This window comes from Poecilia reticulata, chromosome 12 (assembly GCF_904066995.2).
Source record: "Poecilia reticulata chromosome 12, P_reticulata-male-v2, whole genome shotgun sequence".
Classification (NCBI taxonomy): domain Eukaryota; kingdom Metazoa; phylum Chordata; class Actinopteri; order Cyprinodontiformes; family Poeciliidae; genus Poecilia; species Poecilia reticulata.
Window position 1 is genome coordinate 14,739,968 of NC_088841.1, and position 18,192 is coordinate 14,758,159.

Sequence of the window (18,192 nt, forward strand, 5' to 3'; positions counted from 1 at the left end):
AATCAGCGTTAAGTCGGATAGACGCTTGTAAAAATGGCGACGGTGAGGCAGAGTGGAGTGAAAACTAGACTCTTAGCCGTGAACAGACACCTCTGGTCAAAACACCGAAATAATTGATACGACACTGGGAGCGAAAGTTATTCGACCCGTTTGATGCTTGCATCTCACAGTTGGACGCTAAGTGGAGACGCAGCGGTTCTCTTTGCTTTTGTTTTCGGGAACTCTGGGTTCCCTTGGACCGCTCATTAGCTTTAAGTTAGCCGCGTAGCTTCACTGGCTGCTTGAATCTATCTTTATGGCATCTGCGTACCGATAACCTGCGCAGTGCCAAAGACTGGGATCTTCCAAAGTTTTTAATCTGACGAAAACGGCCGCTAATGTGTCATCTGGATTAAAAACTATTTAAGGAGGATCTCCGCACTGTTGGAGTGTTGAGGAGGGAGTTTCAGCCGTCATGTATTTTCTAACCGGCTGGCCCCGGAGGCTGCTTTGTCCGCTGAGGAGTGCCGAGGAGCCCTTTCACATCCAGCCCAGCTCCCAGAGGTTTTACTTCGCCTTGCTGTCAGAGACGCAGCTCAGCATCTGGTTCTCCCGGGTAAGTTGAGTGAAGCTGCTGCCCGGTGTCAGTCATGTTCAAGAACTCAGCTGACCAGATAACAACAATGCCAGCAGTGCTAGTTTCACTTCAATAAACATTCGACAGACTCTTTAAAGCTGCTTCATTATCTGGAAGCCGCTTATTTTCTCTACATTATGGCAGTAATGTGTGTATATCTAAGAGAACTATTAAAAAAAACAACTAGGTAATTTAGATAACAGAAGTTGGTGAGATTTTTTTTTTTTACCGTGATGTGTTGGCATACGGTTACACCTGTACACTCAACACTGAGATGGCAAATGACGTTGTTTTGCGTCATTTCAGAGTGCGGTATATCCACACACCTGTGTAGAGTGATGGTTCTACTGTGCTGTCTCTCATCCAGTTGTTACAGAGGTCTAGTTACTTACTCGTAAGAGCCTGTTTTTAAAATTCATAGCTTACAGTAATATCCATCCAGAATGTGTAATAGTCGACTATTCAAAGATCCTTTACTTGGGTTTTGTAGACAAAACATTTGGAACATGATGTCAAATAGGCCTTTGATTTGTATGTGTTACTTATGATATTAGTAAGATTCTGTTTATTGACTTTTTGATTTTTTTAAGACCTATGTAAGCAACATCAAACCAGTGTTTTTGTCTTTGACTTTGCAACATATAGGTTATTTAATTTAGGTAGAAAAACTACACATAAAATCTGTGGCAAAAAATATGGAAATCATTCACTCATTATTTATTAATGTGTTTTTGAGCAGGGAAATAACATAATGCTGCATGGTAACTATTGGCCTGTGTTTAATCCTCCTAACCGCAGACTGATTTGCATACTCGGTTTGTGGTTGGACTTTTTTTGTTTAAAAGAACTATAAAATAAACTTCTAGGTATGTTGAAAAGACAGGTTGTACATTTAGATCAAACAAAGCAGCTAAAAAAAAATTATGGGAGTTGGATAAAAACAAAAAATATTGCATGTTGGTTCTAGTGCCAAACAGCATTTGATGAAAACACATTCGTTTTTTGACTTTACCTAACAACATTTGTGTTCCTCGCCTGAACCGGGTGTTGGAAGCTTTTTGACTTGCTGAGATTTGCATTAATTTCAATTTCTCACTCTTAATTCCTGCTTAGTATTAAGCTTAGTACTGTTTGGGGAGCTGGTTGGCTCAAATGGTAGCGTAGACGCACCATGTGCAGAGGCGACAGTACTGGGAGTGATTCCTGGTCCCTGGCTACTGTCTACATGTCTTCTTTCTTCACCCTCTCTCCTATCAAAATAAATGTTCTATAAAGGCCCTTAAAATCAACTTTTAAAAAATGTGCTGTTTGACTGGGTTCTGCAGTTCTGCAATAGTAATATTTAACATTAATATTATTTTTGTTTCTTTATGCTAATACGACAGCTAACTTGTACAACTTATTTAAAGATAAATTTGTATATTGTACACACTGCTTCTGACAAGGTAAAGGTACAATAGGATGCATATTTACTTTTTTCTCTCTATCATGTGTCATAAACATTAAACATCCTTTTATTTAAACAAAAAAAATGATCATGTAACTTAAACATCACTGATGTTTACTAAAAGCTTCATTTAACGGAAGTTATTTGACCCAATAACCTATTGCATTGTTTATAGCAGTCTGTTTTCCAGACCGTTTGTATATTATTAAGATGCAGTAACAATGGATAAGGGGTCACTGTTAACTTCCTGAGACACACCCAGGATTTGGAGCATATCTTGCTTCCCTTCCGTCTCTGTCTGCAGCATTAAAGAAAGATGGACTCAGAAACTGAACTGTTATTCAGGATCTTTTCTCTCTTTAATTTCATGTGTCTTCAGCTGCAGCCTGAAATCAGGCAGCTCAGCTCAGCTGAGGTGCAGTGCAGTCGTTTGTGAAGTAGAGTAGCAACTTGATAAATGTTTTCTGTTCTGTCACACAGACACATAAGTATGTGGGGTTCTTCATATTCTCAAAGCACAGACTTGGAGCAATTATTTGTGTATTCTGTAATGTTTTCCTAAGACCTCTTTAGCCAACAGTGACTGCATGTTTCAGGCATGTTTCCCATGTTTTGCTGACACGACATGGGAAATGATGATAATAATATGAAAACATAGCATGTTAAGTATGCTGTTTGTAGTAGTTTAGCTGTTTTTTTATTTGAAATGTCGTCCTGCAAACGGAAATAAGAATATAGAACATACTTGTATTTCTAAATGTTATTTCCTTCCTTCTTTTTGTCCTTCCTTTCTACCTCATTTGCTAACTTCTCCCTCCTTGTGTCCTTCCTACTATTCTTTCCTAGTTTTCTTACTTCCTTTTGTCCTTTGTTAATGTCCTACTCTACTAACTGTATTGTGTTGGTCAGTCAGTCGTTTTGGTTTGATCGAGTCATAATCTGTTGTATTTTTTGAAAGTCATCTGGCCCTAAATGAGAATCAGAATTGTAATAAACGGAATCAAGGATGAATTGCAAAATTTTCAGAAAACTATAGAATAAAATTGTTTTTTTTTCTTCTCAGTGCAATAAAATACTAATCTGTAAAGAAAACAAACTCTTGTGGGTAAGAAATTACAGTTTAAATTTTACAAAAATAAATTAAGAGAAGCTTTAATCATTTTTAAGGAAACTCTGTTGAACAAGAACAAGATTAAGAGTCCAGTAAATTTGTTGTGTTATGATCCTTTAGTGCTGAACCTCTCTGTAGTTTGCACTTTAGGAGCTCTAAAGAAGACAGAGGTTTCTGTTTTGCTGTCGGTGACATTATTAAATTTTAATTATATGAAACAAACACCATAGAGAAGAAAGAGTTAAACCATCTCCTCTAATTACATTGACTAAGTATCCCTGCTTCTAAAATTACATGTGGACACATTTTTCCTACTTCATGACCTGACATACTTGTAGGTGTTCAGTGTTTTTCTGCAGTACTTTGTCTATTCATGGTGACTAAACAAAAACAATTTCTCACCTTTTCATCAAAATGCCAACTACTTTTTTTTTATTTAAGTGTGATTAAGGTATTTTTCCCACTTCTAATCATGAAGCTGCAATAACGTCTCAGCAGGGTGCATAGGTCTCAGAATCAGCAAGTAAAAGAATAAAACAAAACAAAAGATTGTGGTTTGGGCCTTAAACTTCAACCAGATTTCATTTTTTAGCAGCTTCTTCTGTATTTAAGAACCTAATAGATAAAGTTGAACATTTGTAAATAATATGTGACAAACACACTGCTTCTGACAAGGTAAAGGTACAATAGGATGCGTATTTACTTTTTTCTCTCTATCATGTGGCATAAACATTAAACATCCTTTTATTTAAACAAAAAATTTGATGGTGTCTATGTGTAGAAGACCTCTGTGGTTAGATTGTGATTGTTCATGTTTCTGCTGCCAAAATATCTGACTCCTGGTGATTTCGGTGGCAGTCTATCTGTGATGAGTGGCCTGCACGCACCTGCTTTATTTGGAAATTTGAGAGAGAGGAGTGGCTACACTGGCTTCGTGCCGAAGTTGACACATCAGCTAGCCTAAACGTCTGTAGCCTTTGGAACTGCAGCTGTAGACTACAGGGTATCCTGACTGCTACTAAAAGGAACTTATTAAGCAACAAAATCAAACAACCAACTCGTAAAAAAAAAACTCATGTGGCTTACTTGGTTCTCATGAACATGGACAGCTATGGGGAAGTGTCCACAACTCCAAATTGTTAAAATTCAGGTTACTGGGTGACTGTGGAATTTGGAAATTCTTCAAGCTGTAGTTCAAATAAAAAATGAATTTTTTTTTACAATGTCTAGGAAAAGAATTTGCATGAGCTGTTTATGGGGTTTATATAATCACAATAGTCTCAACTTGACCTATAAAATAAAATTGAGCTTCAGAGCAAAAGAAAAACAAAAAAAACTTTGCTGGGGTAAAATTAAACCGGACCAAATGGCATGCTCTGTGGTATGCTGCAGCTTTACAAGAAATCCTCTCATACTGTTGATAAGCAAATAAAATTACTGATTGTTTCCTCCTCCACAGTAAAGCTAAAACTCATGGTGGAGGCACAGAAACTTTTAATATTTATAGTGGATTGTCATAAATTATCCAGGTGCAGATGTGATACCTATGGCAGTACTGTTGTTTTGAGGTGGTTTAGAAATGTATGTATTCAGTCCGAAAAGCACAGTAGAGTCAAGCTTTCATTCACACTGAAAACAGGTTTTCCAAATTTGCCACAATCTGCAGCTTTCAAATTGTGAAGGACAAAGTAGGGCAGTTTTAATACAGAGTGAGTGACCTATTGGCTCATTTTACAATACCCACAATGCTAACTACATATCCTAGCTTATTTGAATAATGATATATATTGAAAAAAAATCTTATGGTGTTTATTTACTTCAACATGGTATTTTAAAAATTAATCTATACAAGCAATGATGTAAAAAAAAAGTTAATCTAAAGTATGATGGGGGGTTTTTTGTGCACCTGGTGCTTTCTGAAATACACTCTGTCTCTGCTGGAGTGAGAAGTCCCACCCTAACACAACCCCAAACACGGCATTTTAAGATCCCTAATCGTCCTTAACCAAGAGCTATGTTTTTAAACTTAACCAAAATGACTAAACACAAAAAAACACCTCAGAGTTTCTGTTTCTCTCTTGGTTGATTCTTTTTGTTGAATGGAGCCTGAAAAGTTTGACATCATGAGGCATTTAGTTTTCTGTGTTTCCTTGTGTTCTGAAAGTACTCATTTTCTTTTCCATGTCCCTTTCCTTCACACACAGCCCAGTGTTTTGATAGTCAGCTACATAGAGTCTGCAAAGGCAGCGGCCCAGTTTGGCTTTTACCAGAAAGCAGAATGGAAGCCAGACGACTCCATGGTCGCTGTGGCGGTAAGTAGGCTGTGACATTTCATCCGTTCTCATGTTTAGTTTCATTGATTAGGCTTTACCCTTTTCTAATATCCTGTTGGTAATTTGCTTGTAAACTTGCTGCAAACTTAGCTTTATTGGCATTTTCTTCAGATCAAACTGTGTTTTTTTTTTTTTTTACCCCCCTGCATAATAGCAGCCTGTTAAATGATGAGGACTGTCAAAGTTCTAGCCAGACTTTGAGCTTGTGGTTGTTTTAAAAAGCACAAGTGAAACACCCACTCACAGACTGCTGTATGTTGGTGGAAAAACTTAACATGAACTTCCATACAGGCTTGAGCCTACACTAAACAAAAATAGCAGCCCAACTATTTGCCTTTGTGAGCTGGTTTAACACCAAATGACTCCTATTGTCTTGTCTCCACTTATCTGCTGCCTTTAAGGGTTTCTGCTCGCTCTCCACCGATATTCCTAATCCTTCATGACCAGATTGACCGGTTACTCTGTGTGTTTTAGCTTTCAGGTCAATAATGAGTCATTTATCAGTCACAAAAAGATTTTTAGAAAGAATCCCCCCTAGGTATGTTGCAGGACAGAGCCAATAGTCTTTCGAACAAATGCTGCACAGAAAATGGTTCACAGTGACACTATAAAAACAGTCAAAATGCAGGCAGTTACAACCAACAAGTGTCTAACCAAAATAGTAAAATCAAAATGTGATGTTTGAATGGCTTTACTGAGCCGTATTTGCATAATTTCAACACTTTGTCCTCTGCTTATCACTGCACGATTGAGTCTACTCAAAGTGAAACAATTCAAACAAAGGTACTGCATTGTATGCATCAGTCACACAGCTTTCATTTTCAGTTGGATCCAAAGGTAGGAGAAACTTTAGGTAATTTTATTGACGTTGAGGCTATTTTTAAGGCCATCTTGAATCCTGAGTTGATTTATTACTTTTGGGACAAAACAGATGGGGGTGATGGGGGAAGGGTATAATTTTCTTTAACTTGAGGATACATCATCTGTTCTTTTCTTTTCCTTTTCTTTTTACACCCACACTTTTGTGACCATTGAAGTAGCTAGCAGGCCATTTGCTAGCAACAGTGTCGAGGACAGAAGGCGTGGTTACAGCATTGTTTGTCCCAAAACAACACCCAATATCCTTAATGCCATTTTGTCTGTCAGGTTTTAAAACAGAGAGGCAAAAGGCCAGCAGTGTGGGAGCATTCAAGATCATTTGGGTTTTTTTAGTTTGAAAGTTGTTTTTTTTGTAACAGCTAATCTAATATTATAAAGACAGAACATGACTGTACAAATGATAAATCTGTTTGTTTCAAAACGAGTCAATAAAGTAGAGGAAGATTAAAAGCCTGGTAAGCTTCTGCCTTGTTCATGTCGGTCTGTTTCCTCTTCTCTCTGCTCATGCTTTTTTGTTTTTACCTCCTATTGTGAGCTGAAATTATACATGAAGGAATGCAGCGAATGTGTCTGGAAAAGAAGCCACTCGCGCTCTTTCCCATTCTCGCCTGGTCTCAAGGCAGCAGGGAGTAGGTGAAGAAGTTAAAAATATCTGGATTTAATCTCTACTCACAACCTGACCTTTGCAAACACAGCTTAGGTTTGACTGTTTCTGACCTTTTCGGTGGCTTCATGGTTGCAGTTAGCCTCAGAGTAAACTGTTAACATCAGAAATCAGTTTGATGAGTGTTACGTTTGATATTAAAAACTCACTCAAAATATATAGAAATTAGTTGTTAAAAAAAAACCCTGACGGGAAAACTTTGGCTCTAGAGGTGTGTACATTTTAAAACAACAGTTTACATCTGAGCTCCTGTGTTAGTTTATCTAGTAAAACCCAGTGGGAGTCTGACAGCGCTGGAGGCTGGGATTACATTTTTGCAACAATAACTCATCTTTCTGTTTTTGCTTTACTCAAATGACCTGGAATTGAAGATTTCAGTTTCTTTTTACTTATTAGACATGCCTGAATAATAAGCAGTAGTACATAAAAGAGCCAATAAGCGCTATTCCTCATCTTAAACAGTTATAACGGACGGGTTGCGTTGTTTGTAGAGAACATGTTGCTCATTTTTAGTTAAACTCTGCATCAACTGTATATGAAGCATCTTGGAGAACGATCTCAAACCACCAGGTCTTTGCATGTTTCTACTGATCAAAGCTGTTGTGTTAATGTAACGTAGCAGAAACTCCTGCGTAGAGTCATAGAGTGGGACGTGGGCGATTTATTGGTGCGCAACGCAAGGTGCAGTAAGACCACGGATTAAAGGCAGCGAAGCTGTTTATTGTGAGCATGTGTTTTTGTTCTTCAGCGCTTTCTTCAGATACTGATTCAGACTTTAAAATGCTGAGAGCTGATGATCTTCAGTGTGTGTCTGTAGTTTGCAATGTTGCTCGAACTGAGCTCAGCAACATCCCTCATAAATTATTACTCTCTCCTTTTTACATATTGCTTTTTGCCTTCACTGCATAAATGCGTTTATTTAAAACGTTGATGAAAGTCATAAAGAAATAAAACTTTAAAACATATCTTTCATCTTATTATTTACTGAACTTTTTAATTCTCTTATTACCTGATTTTTAAGAATACTTTATTAGTAGTTAGCTTTGTTTGTGGCTCAATTTTAGGAGTAATGTAGTCATTTATCTGTGTATTTATAATATTTATAATCATTTATAGTATTGATTGTCTTTAATGATTTTTGACACATTTGTTCTTATTCAGAGAAGTGACTTTCTTTGGGCAGAAGATCCAGACATTTTACTCACTTATGAGCAGCAATACTAAATAAAAGTAAAATCTATGGTACTGAGGGCAGTAAATGTATCCGAGTAAACATAACTAGCTACCACCCACCTCTACTTAGTTTTTATCCTTCAGTGTTTACTCACAGATTAAGGACAGTTTCCTGCTTAGCCGCTTGACTCCAGAATCTTACTTTTGTCTACTTCCACAGGGTTTAATGGGTGGAGTTTATATGAATGTGGTAGATTATCCTGGCTGGGAATAAAGCACTATTATGTATCCATTTTTTTTTGCACTGAACAGCTTCCCATCAAAGTACCTGCTTTGATTAAATATACGTGTAATGTAAAAATCGAGGAAAATGCAGTTGCCAAATGGGCTGTAGCTGCTCTGCTGAGCAATGCATTGGAATGTTTCCCATCCATCATATGCCATCTTACCGTTTAACAAATGCATTTGAACACCAGAGTTGTTGTTTTTTTTATTGTATTTCTTTTTTTTGTAGTCTGCATAAGTTCACAGGTACATTGATGAGCACTTCCCCCGTTATTTTCAAAAACCGACAACTTCTCACATCGAGATTTGTATTGTTGTTTAATTGGAGAAAGAGAGTAAAGTAAAGTCTGGCTCACCCAGACAGTTGTCCTCACTCTGAAAAAAGCAGCTGTTTTCCAGATGTTAAGGCCGCTCACACACCCTACAGACCCCAAGGCTAACGTCATCGCCCTTTTAAACTATGGCCAGCATCTATGTTTAGCCAAGAGTCTGAATGAAGTTAAGGATTTTAGAAAAATAACTCAAGGAACTTTAAAGAAAAAAAAAACCCATCTTGAAACACAGGAAATATTTCTCACCGCTGAGCTTTTCTTCCGCCTTTTTTGGGATCATTCCGAGGCCAAAATGTTCCCTCTCTGTTTTTAGACTCTCATAAGGCGCTGCTCAGTAAAGCATAATCTGCCAGGATCTCTCTGCAAGTTTTCTGCTGTACATGCACAGTGTGCATTCACTCATACATTACATTGTGTGTGGGGGGGTGGGAGGAGGCAGCTTTAATTCTCCATTATTCAGCAATATTCTGAAAAACAATAGACGGTTTAGAAATAGCAGGCTGATTTCTAGTTGTAGCATCAATATCTTTCTGCTGCGGCCCACAGGTTCTGATCTCCAGCCCGAACGTCCATGATGCAACACAGTAACAGCGCATTAGCTCGAACATAAATGCAGCTGGCCTTTTCGGCAGCGGTGATCAGAGTAACCTGACTGCACTCTTTAACGGTGATGGAGGAATGTGTTTAGACTTCTTGGTTAGCACACCTGACAGCTGTGGGCTTTCAGGGCGCTCTCAGCCCTACTCTTGTTAGATACGCGTCTCACATCTGCTCTGCTTTTGAACTGTTTAACTTGATGCGCTTCGTGCCAGAGGCTTCTGTTTTGCAGCAAAAGTCAGCCGCGACGAAGTTTGCATGGATTTAAATGATGATCTGTTGCAGCTGAAGTTGTTGAAGTTCTCCCAGTTTTGAGAAGAGTAGCAGCTGGCTGTAAGCTTGTGTGTGTGTGCGTGTGTTGTTGCACCTCTGGGACGAATTTAGGCACGTCTAAGAGAGAGACTTCGATACGGCATCACACTGTATAGTATTCTGCTGACTTCTCAGTTTCTCTACATGGACTTCCAAAGTCTTTCTCTTGGCTTGCCTGAAGTCCGCTTTTTTCTTTCATTTTATTTTTTTCCAACTCTGGCATGAGGTCAAACCTTTGATGTTGTTTATTTCAGACACATCATTAAGTCTAGAAGGGTTAAGTTAAGAATAGTAAATCATATATGTCAGGAATGCTAACACTTGCTACCAAGTGTTAACAGAAAAAAAAATCTGCTTCCTCGACTCTATTGAAAATGGTTTATAAGATTTTGGTCATGTATATTTTAGCTGTTTGATCAAACAGGTAGGATTCTTTTTATTTTATTTTTTATTTTTTTATTTCTTTTTTAGTGTTTCACAGATACTTTCTTTACAGCCTGAACACTGATGACTCTTCATGGAAAACGCACAAAAACCTCCCCTATACTGGGCAACTGATTGCCTTTGAACTTCAGTGCCTACATATTTGTGGGGCTCCAGTTGGCGTCCTGCCTCTTCCTACGCCATTATCTCCGCATGTATGATCACATTGAAAGTACAAGGTGTCCTCGAAGCCCTCTTTCTGTATCTACTCTTTCTTTCATTCGCAGTTTTTATTCCCTCTACTAGTCGAAATGAACCTAATCAAAGTCCCACCAGCAGATTGCACCTGTTATTGCTGCTATGTTTTACTGTGATTAAACTGCAGATGAAAGACGGGGGTGATTGAAGTGGTAACTGATTTCTGCAACCAGCGAGCTTTTGAAATCAATTTTAGAAATGAAATATATATATATTTTTTATATATATTAATAGAACAAATGTGTGAGAAACTTTTTGTTTCATATTTAAAAGGATTTCCAGATGTGAGTTTTTAAAAAGGATTTTGCTGCATGTTGCAGAAATTGTTCAACAGTGAAAGGTTATACTTAAGAAAAAAAATATATAGTTGTTTTTCTAAATGACCTTTTAGCAGTAAAGCATCCGTAGATTGATCATGATCAGACATTGCAAAGTCTTGGCACATTTTCGCTAGAGAGGGACTGCAGATCAAGTTTCGTTTCATGTTTCAGCCAACAGGCTCTGGTTCTGAAGTTTCCTTGACAGCAGTGTGTGTCTGTATCGTTGCTGTTTCTCTGTGATGACTAGGGAGTTTCTCCAGTGGATGTTGAAATGCTGACAGTTTTACTTTTGTATTTAACTAATGGCTGTTGAAGCGTTTTAATCAGCAAGAATATTTGTTGATTGTTATGAAGATAATGGATAGATTTAACTGATTTAGTTATGGCAGATTTGCATTGTTATGTTTTAACACTGAGGGCATTAAGTATAACATGTTAGTGATGCTCTAATTCAGTGTTTTTCAACCATTGTTCCGCGGCACAGTGTGCCCTGAGTGATCGTCAGGTGTGCCGTGGAAATTATTAAATTTCACCTACGGTACCGTATTTTCCGGACTATAAGCCGCTACTTTTTTCCTGAGCTTTGAACCATGCGGATTGTAGCCCGGTGTGGCTTTTCTGTTAATTTTTCTTCAACCACCTGGGGGCTCTCTAACAGGAAGTGAATCATTGGAGGTCAAAATTGGAAATCAAAGAAGAACGTGCTAATTTTCATTTAGAACAAACTAGAGATGTGCCGATCATGTTTTTTCCTGCCGGTACTGATCACCCATGAGGGTCGATCACCGATACCGATCACATAATTATTATTTATTTTTTATCATAAACACTACCGGTTACATTATGTGGAAAAAGGAACCATGAATTCACCTTAATTTAGACAAAAAGAAGAAAACTAAACAAAACGGGCATTGTGCAAATTGTACTGCTATCAGTAATACTATCTTTAACAGACTGAAAACATATGAAGGCTCTGAAGAGGCTAAATAATGCAAAGAGCCAAAATAAAACCTCTCAACATTGCCAAAGAAATTCAAGTATAAAACTTAACATTCAAAGGCAAATACAGGATCCATTACAATAAACAATCCAGAGTTACTGAATGAAAACTTCCTGATAGCATGGCGGCTAGCTGATTACTGCTAGTTCTGAGTGGCTGTTTCTGACTGAGCGGAGTAATTATGCAGAGCAGGGAGGAGATCGAATATTTTTTCAGAGATTATTTGTCTCATGTTAGGACAGCGAAAGTTTTAATACGTATGTAAAATGTATTTTTTAGGTTAGATGCTGCAGCTTTAAACAGAGGTTCGGTGTGAGAGTCACTACCAGGTGGAGCAGAAGCGGCTCCGTCTGCTCCACCTGGCTACAGGAACAGCGAGAGCAGAACCAGCGTCTTGCATCGCAGCTCGAAGACTTAAATACTTTTGCGGGTTATTTGTTTAGCTTTCCGACAGTCATGCTAATCCGGGTGAGGGTTTGTAGCTGTGCGCTGCTTTACCTGCTATCTGATCCTCCGCATGTCTTTTTTACTGCAGTGAGCCTCGATGTAGCCAAACTCCGTCAAGTATGGCATTGTTTTTATGTCATATTAGATTCATCGTGTTGATGCATTTTGACCTGCTTCACGCCACGTGCTTTAATTTTCTGCCGCAACACGCAAACTTTCCCATTCCCTCAGTGCGTTATAGTTCCACATCGCTTAGGATTTGTTGCTGCGCGTTTGCGCAGAGTGAAGGAAAGAGGAGACCAGCTGCACAGGTGGGCTGCGAAATGAGAAGCAGATGATCGGTATCGGGAAATCGGCCCGATTATGATCGGTGACCGATTGATCGGCACACCTCTAGAACAAACACATGCTAGCAGTAGGCACGACGGAGAAATGTTTTCAAACTCATATCATACAGCTTTTAAGTTGAGGGCTGTCAATCTGGCACTACAGGAGGGAAATAGAGCCGCTGCATTTAAGTTAGGTGTGAACGAAACCATGATTCGGCTTTGGAGACGGAGGGCTGCGTCCTTCATATATCCAGCAGATTTATTAGGACGCAGCCCTCTGCTGCCCTCTGCTGGGTCTTTATGGAAAACCGAGAGCAGCTTCCAGTTTTTTTTATTTTATTGAGAGCACCATACTAGCAAATTGCAAAAATAATCTGCAATTATTTTTGCAGATTATTATCTGCTGCTTTCAGAATAAGAATTATTTTCTGTATTCTGGCTAAAAGAATGCTTGTGGATTAGTTTGTAAAACACTTTGAGGTTTTCTATAACTTCTTTAAATTTAACATCAGTTTTGTGGTTCTGTTCAGGTGTATTTTTGAAGTGGATATGTTAAGTGCAATTTGAAATAAGAAATGTAAAATGTGCTAAAAATAAATTTTTGTGTTTATTTGATTCCTATTCAAGATACTTTGATAAGAATGACTATATGTGTAATATAGGCGGCTACAGAGTATCTTTGTTTACATTTTTGGTTGGTGGTGTGCCTCGTGATTTTTTCAATTAAAACAATGTACGTTGGCTCAAAAAAGGTTGAAAAACGCTGCTCTAATTCAACCACCAATGGAAAAAATTAGCAAACTTTCTGATTCCAACTAGTGTTCACTGAGAGATTATGTTTCTATTTCTTTATTCCCACTTTTTCTAACCTGTCATCACACCAATGCACATTATTTTCTATGATGTCCAAGTACCTTAGTACTGGCTGTGTTTTTTTAATTTTTTTATTATTATATTCATTTTTTTAAAGCTTTTACTTGATACAAATTTCAGGTGAATTGCATTTCCCTTGAAGAAACCAAAAGCATCAGGAATATTTCTTTCTACCTGTCCTGCTGTGTGAAGATGATTAGACAGGGCAAGGTGAAAAGTTCAGCTGTTTGTCTGTGTATTTCTTTTTATGCTTAAATTGAGAGAAAATATGTTATTTAATGTTGAAATTAAACATTTTCTCAGGTAAGTTTATGTCTTCATATTGGAATTTGCAGTTTATGCATCAAAGAAAACTCTGGCGGTCAAAACATCCTTCCTTATTGGTGAAGAAATGCTAAATAATTAAATATTCTGCAATTGATGTTGATCTGCTGACCTTTAGATATATAATAAGCCTGTTTTTTTGGGGTGGGGGGGTGTTATATATATATATATATATATATATATATATATATATATATATATATATATATATATATATATTCACGCTTCTTCCCATTTGTTCTTCCAGTTGCTCACAATGATTAGGGATTTGTTCTTAAAATCAGTTGAAGTGACACCTCTTCAATTGCAGCATCTGTTATTTGGTCATAGGATCAGATAACACTAGAAAGGAGGAGCTGGTCAGATGCAGGAATAGTTTTCATGTGAAAACATTGCATAATCCCTCACACTGCAGCCAAAAGACCAAAGGTGACACTATGTTATGTAACCATTAAACTGACAGTGACTTTTGGGTCAAATGTAAAAATACAGTTAAACAGTTTTTAATTTGAGCTGAATTGGCCTCAAAAGGAACTAAAACCTCAACACTGGCCGACTGCGTGTGACTCATTAGATGTAGTTTCTACTGTAGATGGCTTTCAAACTTCTGTTCAACAAATCTAAAAACTTTTGTGCCACCTTTTGAAAAGGGTTTTAATAGAAAAACACTTCCTGTCTTTCTGCCTTTGTTTTCAGACCGCCAATGGCTACATCCTCCTGTTTGATGTGTTGGGTGGAGGAGAGGAAAAGTATCTTTACGAACCTGTCTATCCAAAGTAAGTGATGCACACATTCACAGCAGATTTATATGAATGTTGCAGCTGCTGTCCAGAGCAATTTTGAGAAAAGGTTAATTGTTTTAAGCTAATTGCTCGAGAGTGCGCAAAATGCTGCTAATTATTTTTATATGTAAGGAGGTATGTGTGTTTTCTCCCTTTCTTCACCGTCTTTCCCATTTCCATGGACATTTCATGCAGCTTTTATGCAGTTTATTGTGTATGGATTGTGTGTGCCGCTTTCTACGACGGCATGCCTTGATAAACTGGGCATGTTGGAACATGTTCCCCCATCCTGGTTAGACACAAAGGTTGAAAACAAGTTCACTGTGGAGTTTCTGGATAGTTAAGTTTTCAGGAAGGTTAATTGGACCACTTGTTTGCGTTTCCACAGAGGAAGCCCTCGTGTGAAAGTGACTCCAGGTTACAAAGAGGAGCAATGCGCCCCCGCTCTTTCTTTGGAGATGAAGAAGCCTGTGGACCTGGAGGCTCCTATCACCAGGTAGACACTTTCTTTGAATCACTGTCTGCATTTTTTTTTTTGTCTGCCTGAGACTACAGACATGCTGTTTGAAGAAACGTAAAGAAAATACACTGGAGCTCACAAATAAGATTTACTCTTTAATTCAAGTGGATTCTTTAAATTACTGGATGTATGCATGTTGAATTCTGCATTCACTTCTCCCCTTTATCAGTTTATCAAGGGTCATTGACCTGAATTCGGATTAATGGGAGGCATTTAGCTTCACATTGTGATTCTCCCCTCCAGTGGAGGGCCAGCCTAGGCCTTGAGAAGTTCCTACAATTACTTAGAAATCTTCTGAAAGTACGAACCAGTGGTTGGGAACTAAGTAAGCAGAGTGATTGATGGGTAATATTGTCAGGACTATAATTGATTCAAACGAGGATGCACATTTTCTGACAAGATTTCCAGCTAAGCAGTTTGTTTTGTTGTATGCTGACATGAGGCTGGTGGCTTGTCAGGGTCCCTGAAGAATCTGCTTTTCATTTTCACGTTGTCTTCAACTTGATGATATTTTGTCTACTTGGAACATGACAATTTTTTTTATTTAAGTTTTTAAGAAAGGGTTTATTTCAAAATTGTTTTATTCTGCGCCTTGGAAAAGTATTCATATTTTTTATGTCTATATAAATTTTTTGTAGAGATTTTAGCACCTAATTGCAACGTGAAAAGAAAATGATACATTGCTTTATTTATTTTTTTTACAAATTCAAATTAAAATAATAATCCAGCTCAACAAATGCATTTTACAAGTGATTGCAGAGAAACGTTGTTCTGCAGGAACTTAAAACAAATAAAGGATAATTGAAAATGGTTAATTATAATTAAAATTACTCTATTTCTAGTAAAACATTCTTGGAATTTATATTCATTTAATAGATAACATATCAACAAATGAATTATTAAACTTCTAAGTTTTTGCAGTCCTAATTTTACATGCAGGATTCCAAAGTTGTTTTTGAAAAAAAAAATAAAAATAAAATAAATAATCTTTTTCCCGTCATTTTCAAGTCTGAATAGATGCATTTAAAAACATGTCATTAAAGAGAAACAATTATATCAAATAAAACCTTGTTCTCTGTTATACATTGTCTCTTTTCTTTGCTGATGGACAATAAGCTTCCCCCTTTTGTCAGTTCCCCGTTCCGTCTCTCCTCTCCCAAATCTCTTCCACTTGACGAAGATTATAGGGCAGTCATCTGAATGAGAGCTCTGCTTTGGCATTTCACAGGCACAGCTTGATTGTACAGGAGATGAGTGGGTGTCTCCCACTGTGAAGCTGCAGCGAAAAAACGTTACCTCCTCCACAATCGGTCCGCAGCGCCTGTGGACTTTAGTCCTCGTCATTTCCCCGCTGTCTCCGTTCGTCTTTCTCCCCGTTGTGTTGAGTCTGCCCTCTTAGTCTTTTTTTTTTTTACAGACAACGCTGCACACCACAGGGACAAACACAGGCCTGTTTGTGCCCGTGTGTCTTAGAGGACAGTGAGACGAGGCAGTGGCAGCTACATCACAGCTGGTCCGTAAAACTGTCGGGATACAGCTGGATGATGAATGGCTCACTGTTTTTACCCCATTTCTTCTAGTTGCCGACTTGTCTGCTGCTGTTCTTTACTTTATACAAAAAGCAAATTTCTCCTCTTTTGTGTCTCCTCAGTCTTCAGACTCTGCAGGAGGATTTGCTGGTTTGCACGGCAGACGGATACCTCCACGTCCTGCACTGGGATGGCCTCGGCAGCAATGGACGCAAGGCCATCTGCCTCACTACAATCCCCTTTTCATTAGACCTGCAGTCCGCTCGAGGTTGGAGGAACGATTTTAAAAACATCACAGCAGCATTTCATTCCAGACTCTTAAGTGTGCTGCATATTTGTGTGTGTGTGTAGGTGGTCCCTCTCTGGACCTGGAGGGGGTCTACATTCGTAGCATGGAGTACTGTTTGACCCTAGATGGCTTCGCTGTGGTCCTCAGCGATGGCCGCCTGGGCTTTATCACGCCGCTGAGCAGCTCAATCACAGCAGATGTAAGGCCCTTCGCTCACAAAGATCACTTTCTAATGCCATCAAAACAATTCCCTCTTTATGCTTTCGTCGCTTGTCTCACCAAACAGAGGCTTATTTTCTGTTAGGCAGTGTAGTGCCATCCCAAAGCTTTCTTTAAAACAGCATGATGCAGCTGCATAAATCTCTTCCAGCTCCTGCCTTCATGTAGATTTGCTTGTAACCGCCTCCGCTGCCTGATCCGATGAGCTACTACTTAAATCCCCCTCAGGTTCACGTCTCTGTCACCGCAAACCGACTGCTCACGCTGCTGATGTTAAAAACCGTGGTCAAACACAAGCTATGCAGCTCTAAAATAATTACGTTTTCCATACTTCTGATCAATGTACTTTGTTCTATAAAACTTGCCTTTTTTTTTCTTGTGTATTTTCTGAGTTTTTCTTGTGTGTGTCCAGCAGCTGCAGGGAGTCTGGGCAGCAGACGTGATGGACGGCACCTGTGTGGCTGTCAACAACAAGTACAGGCTGATGACTTTTGGCTGCGCCAGGTCTGTGCTACTGTCTCACACTCTGTCTGTGTTTTCACGGTGTGGAGCGGGGCGTGTTTACTTGCATTTGTGCGTTACAGTGAGATTGTTGTCCTTGCGGTGCGTGTCCACTGCGAAAATTTGTCAGTTTGTGTTTGCCGAGGCTACCTCGTGTGTGCTCGTCAGGAAATCTGTTGGACTGGCAGGAATTTCTCTCCTCACCATTTCGAACTAGACATATTTTTTTACGAGTTTCTGTGAACAACACTCTTCGTATTGTGTTGCACTGAATTCTTTCTTAAAGTAGAAAGTTAAAGTGAAAAAATACTTGAAAAATACGTTGCTGGATACAATTTGTTAGTTTTTTTTTCCACATTGTGGAATGTTTCAGATCATCCAACAAATTTTATACATCATATATGACCTTCATAAATACAAAATGCAATGTTGACAGGAGTTTTCATTAACTGGGGCAAAAAAAGTTATTCAAGCCAATCTGAAGGCTAAACGAATTTATTGACTTTCACCGGCAATTGTCTTTGATTGTTTTTCTTTGTTAGATTTTTTTTAGCTTTCAAGTTACTCTCATGATTATGGTATTATTGTTTTGATGGCGCACACAAACTCCTTCCGGCTGCATGAAAAGT

General features: G+C 38.4%; 1 protein-coding gene across 2 annotated transcripts in view; it reads left to right on the forward strand.

Annotated features, from left to right (window-relative positions):
• ric1 (RIC1 homolog, RAB6A GEF complex partner 1) overlaps positions 1 to 18,192 on the forward strand; it is a 29,932-nt gene continuing 11,740 nt past the window's right edge. Inside the window, exons 1-7 of one of the 2 annotated variants that reach the window (XM_008424283.3) lie at positions 1 to 595; positions 5,379 to 5,486; positions 14,420 to 14,499; positions 14,894 to 15,001; positions 16,677 to 16,822; positions 16,906 to 17,042; positions 17,475 to 17,566. In XM_008424283.3, the coding sequence (XP_008422505.1) occupies positions 455 to 595; positions 5,379 to 5,486; positions 14,420 to 14,499; positions 14,894 to 15,001; positions 16,677 to 16,822; positions 16,906 to 17,042; positions 17,475 to 17,566 (812 nt within the window). In that variant the 5' untranslated portion in view covers positions 1 to 454. The remainder of the gene's footprint in view (positions 596 to 5,378; positions 5,487 to 14,419; positions 14,500 to 14,893; positions 15,002 to 16,676; positions 16,823 to 16,905; positions 17,043 to 17,474; positions 17,567 to 18,192) is intronic. The other variant, XM_008424284.3, reaches the window with a different exon arrangement.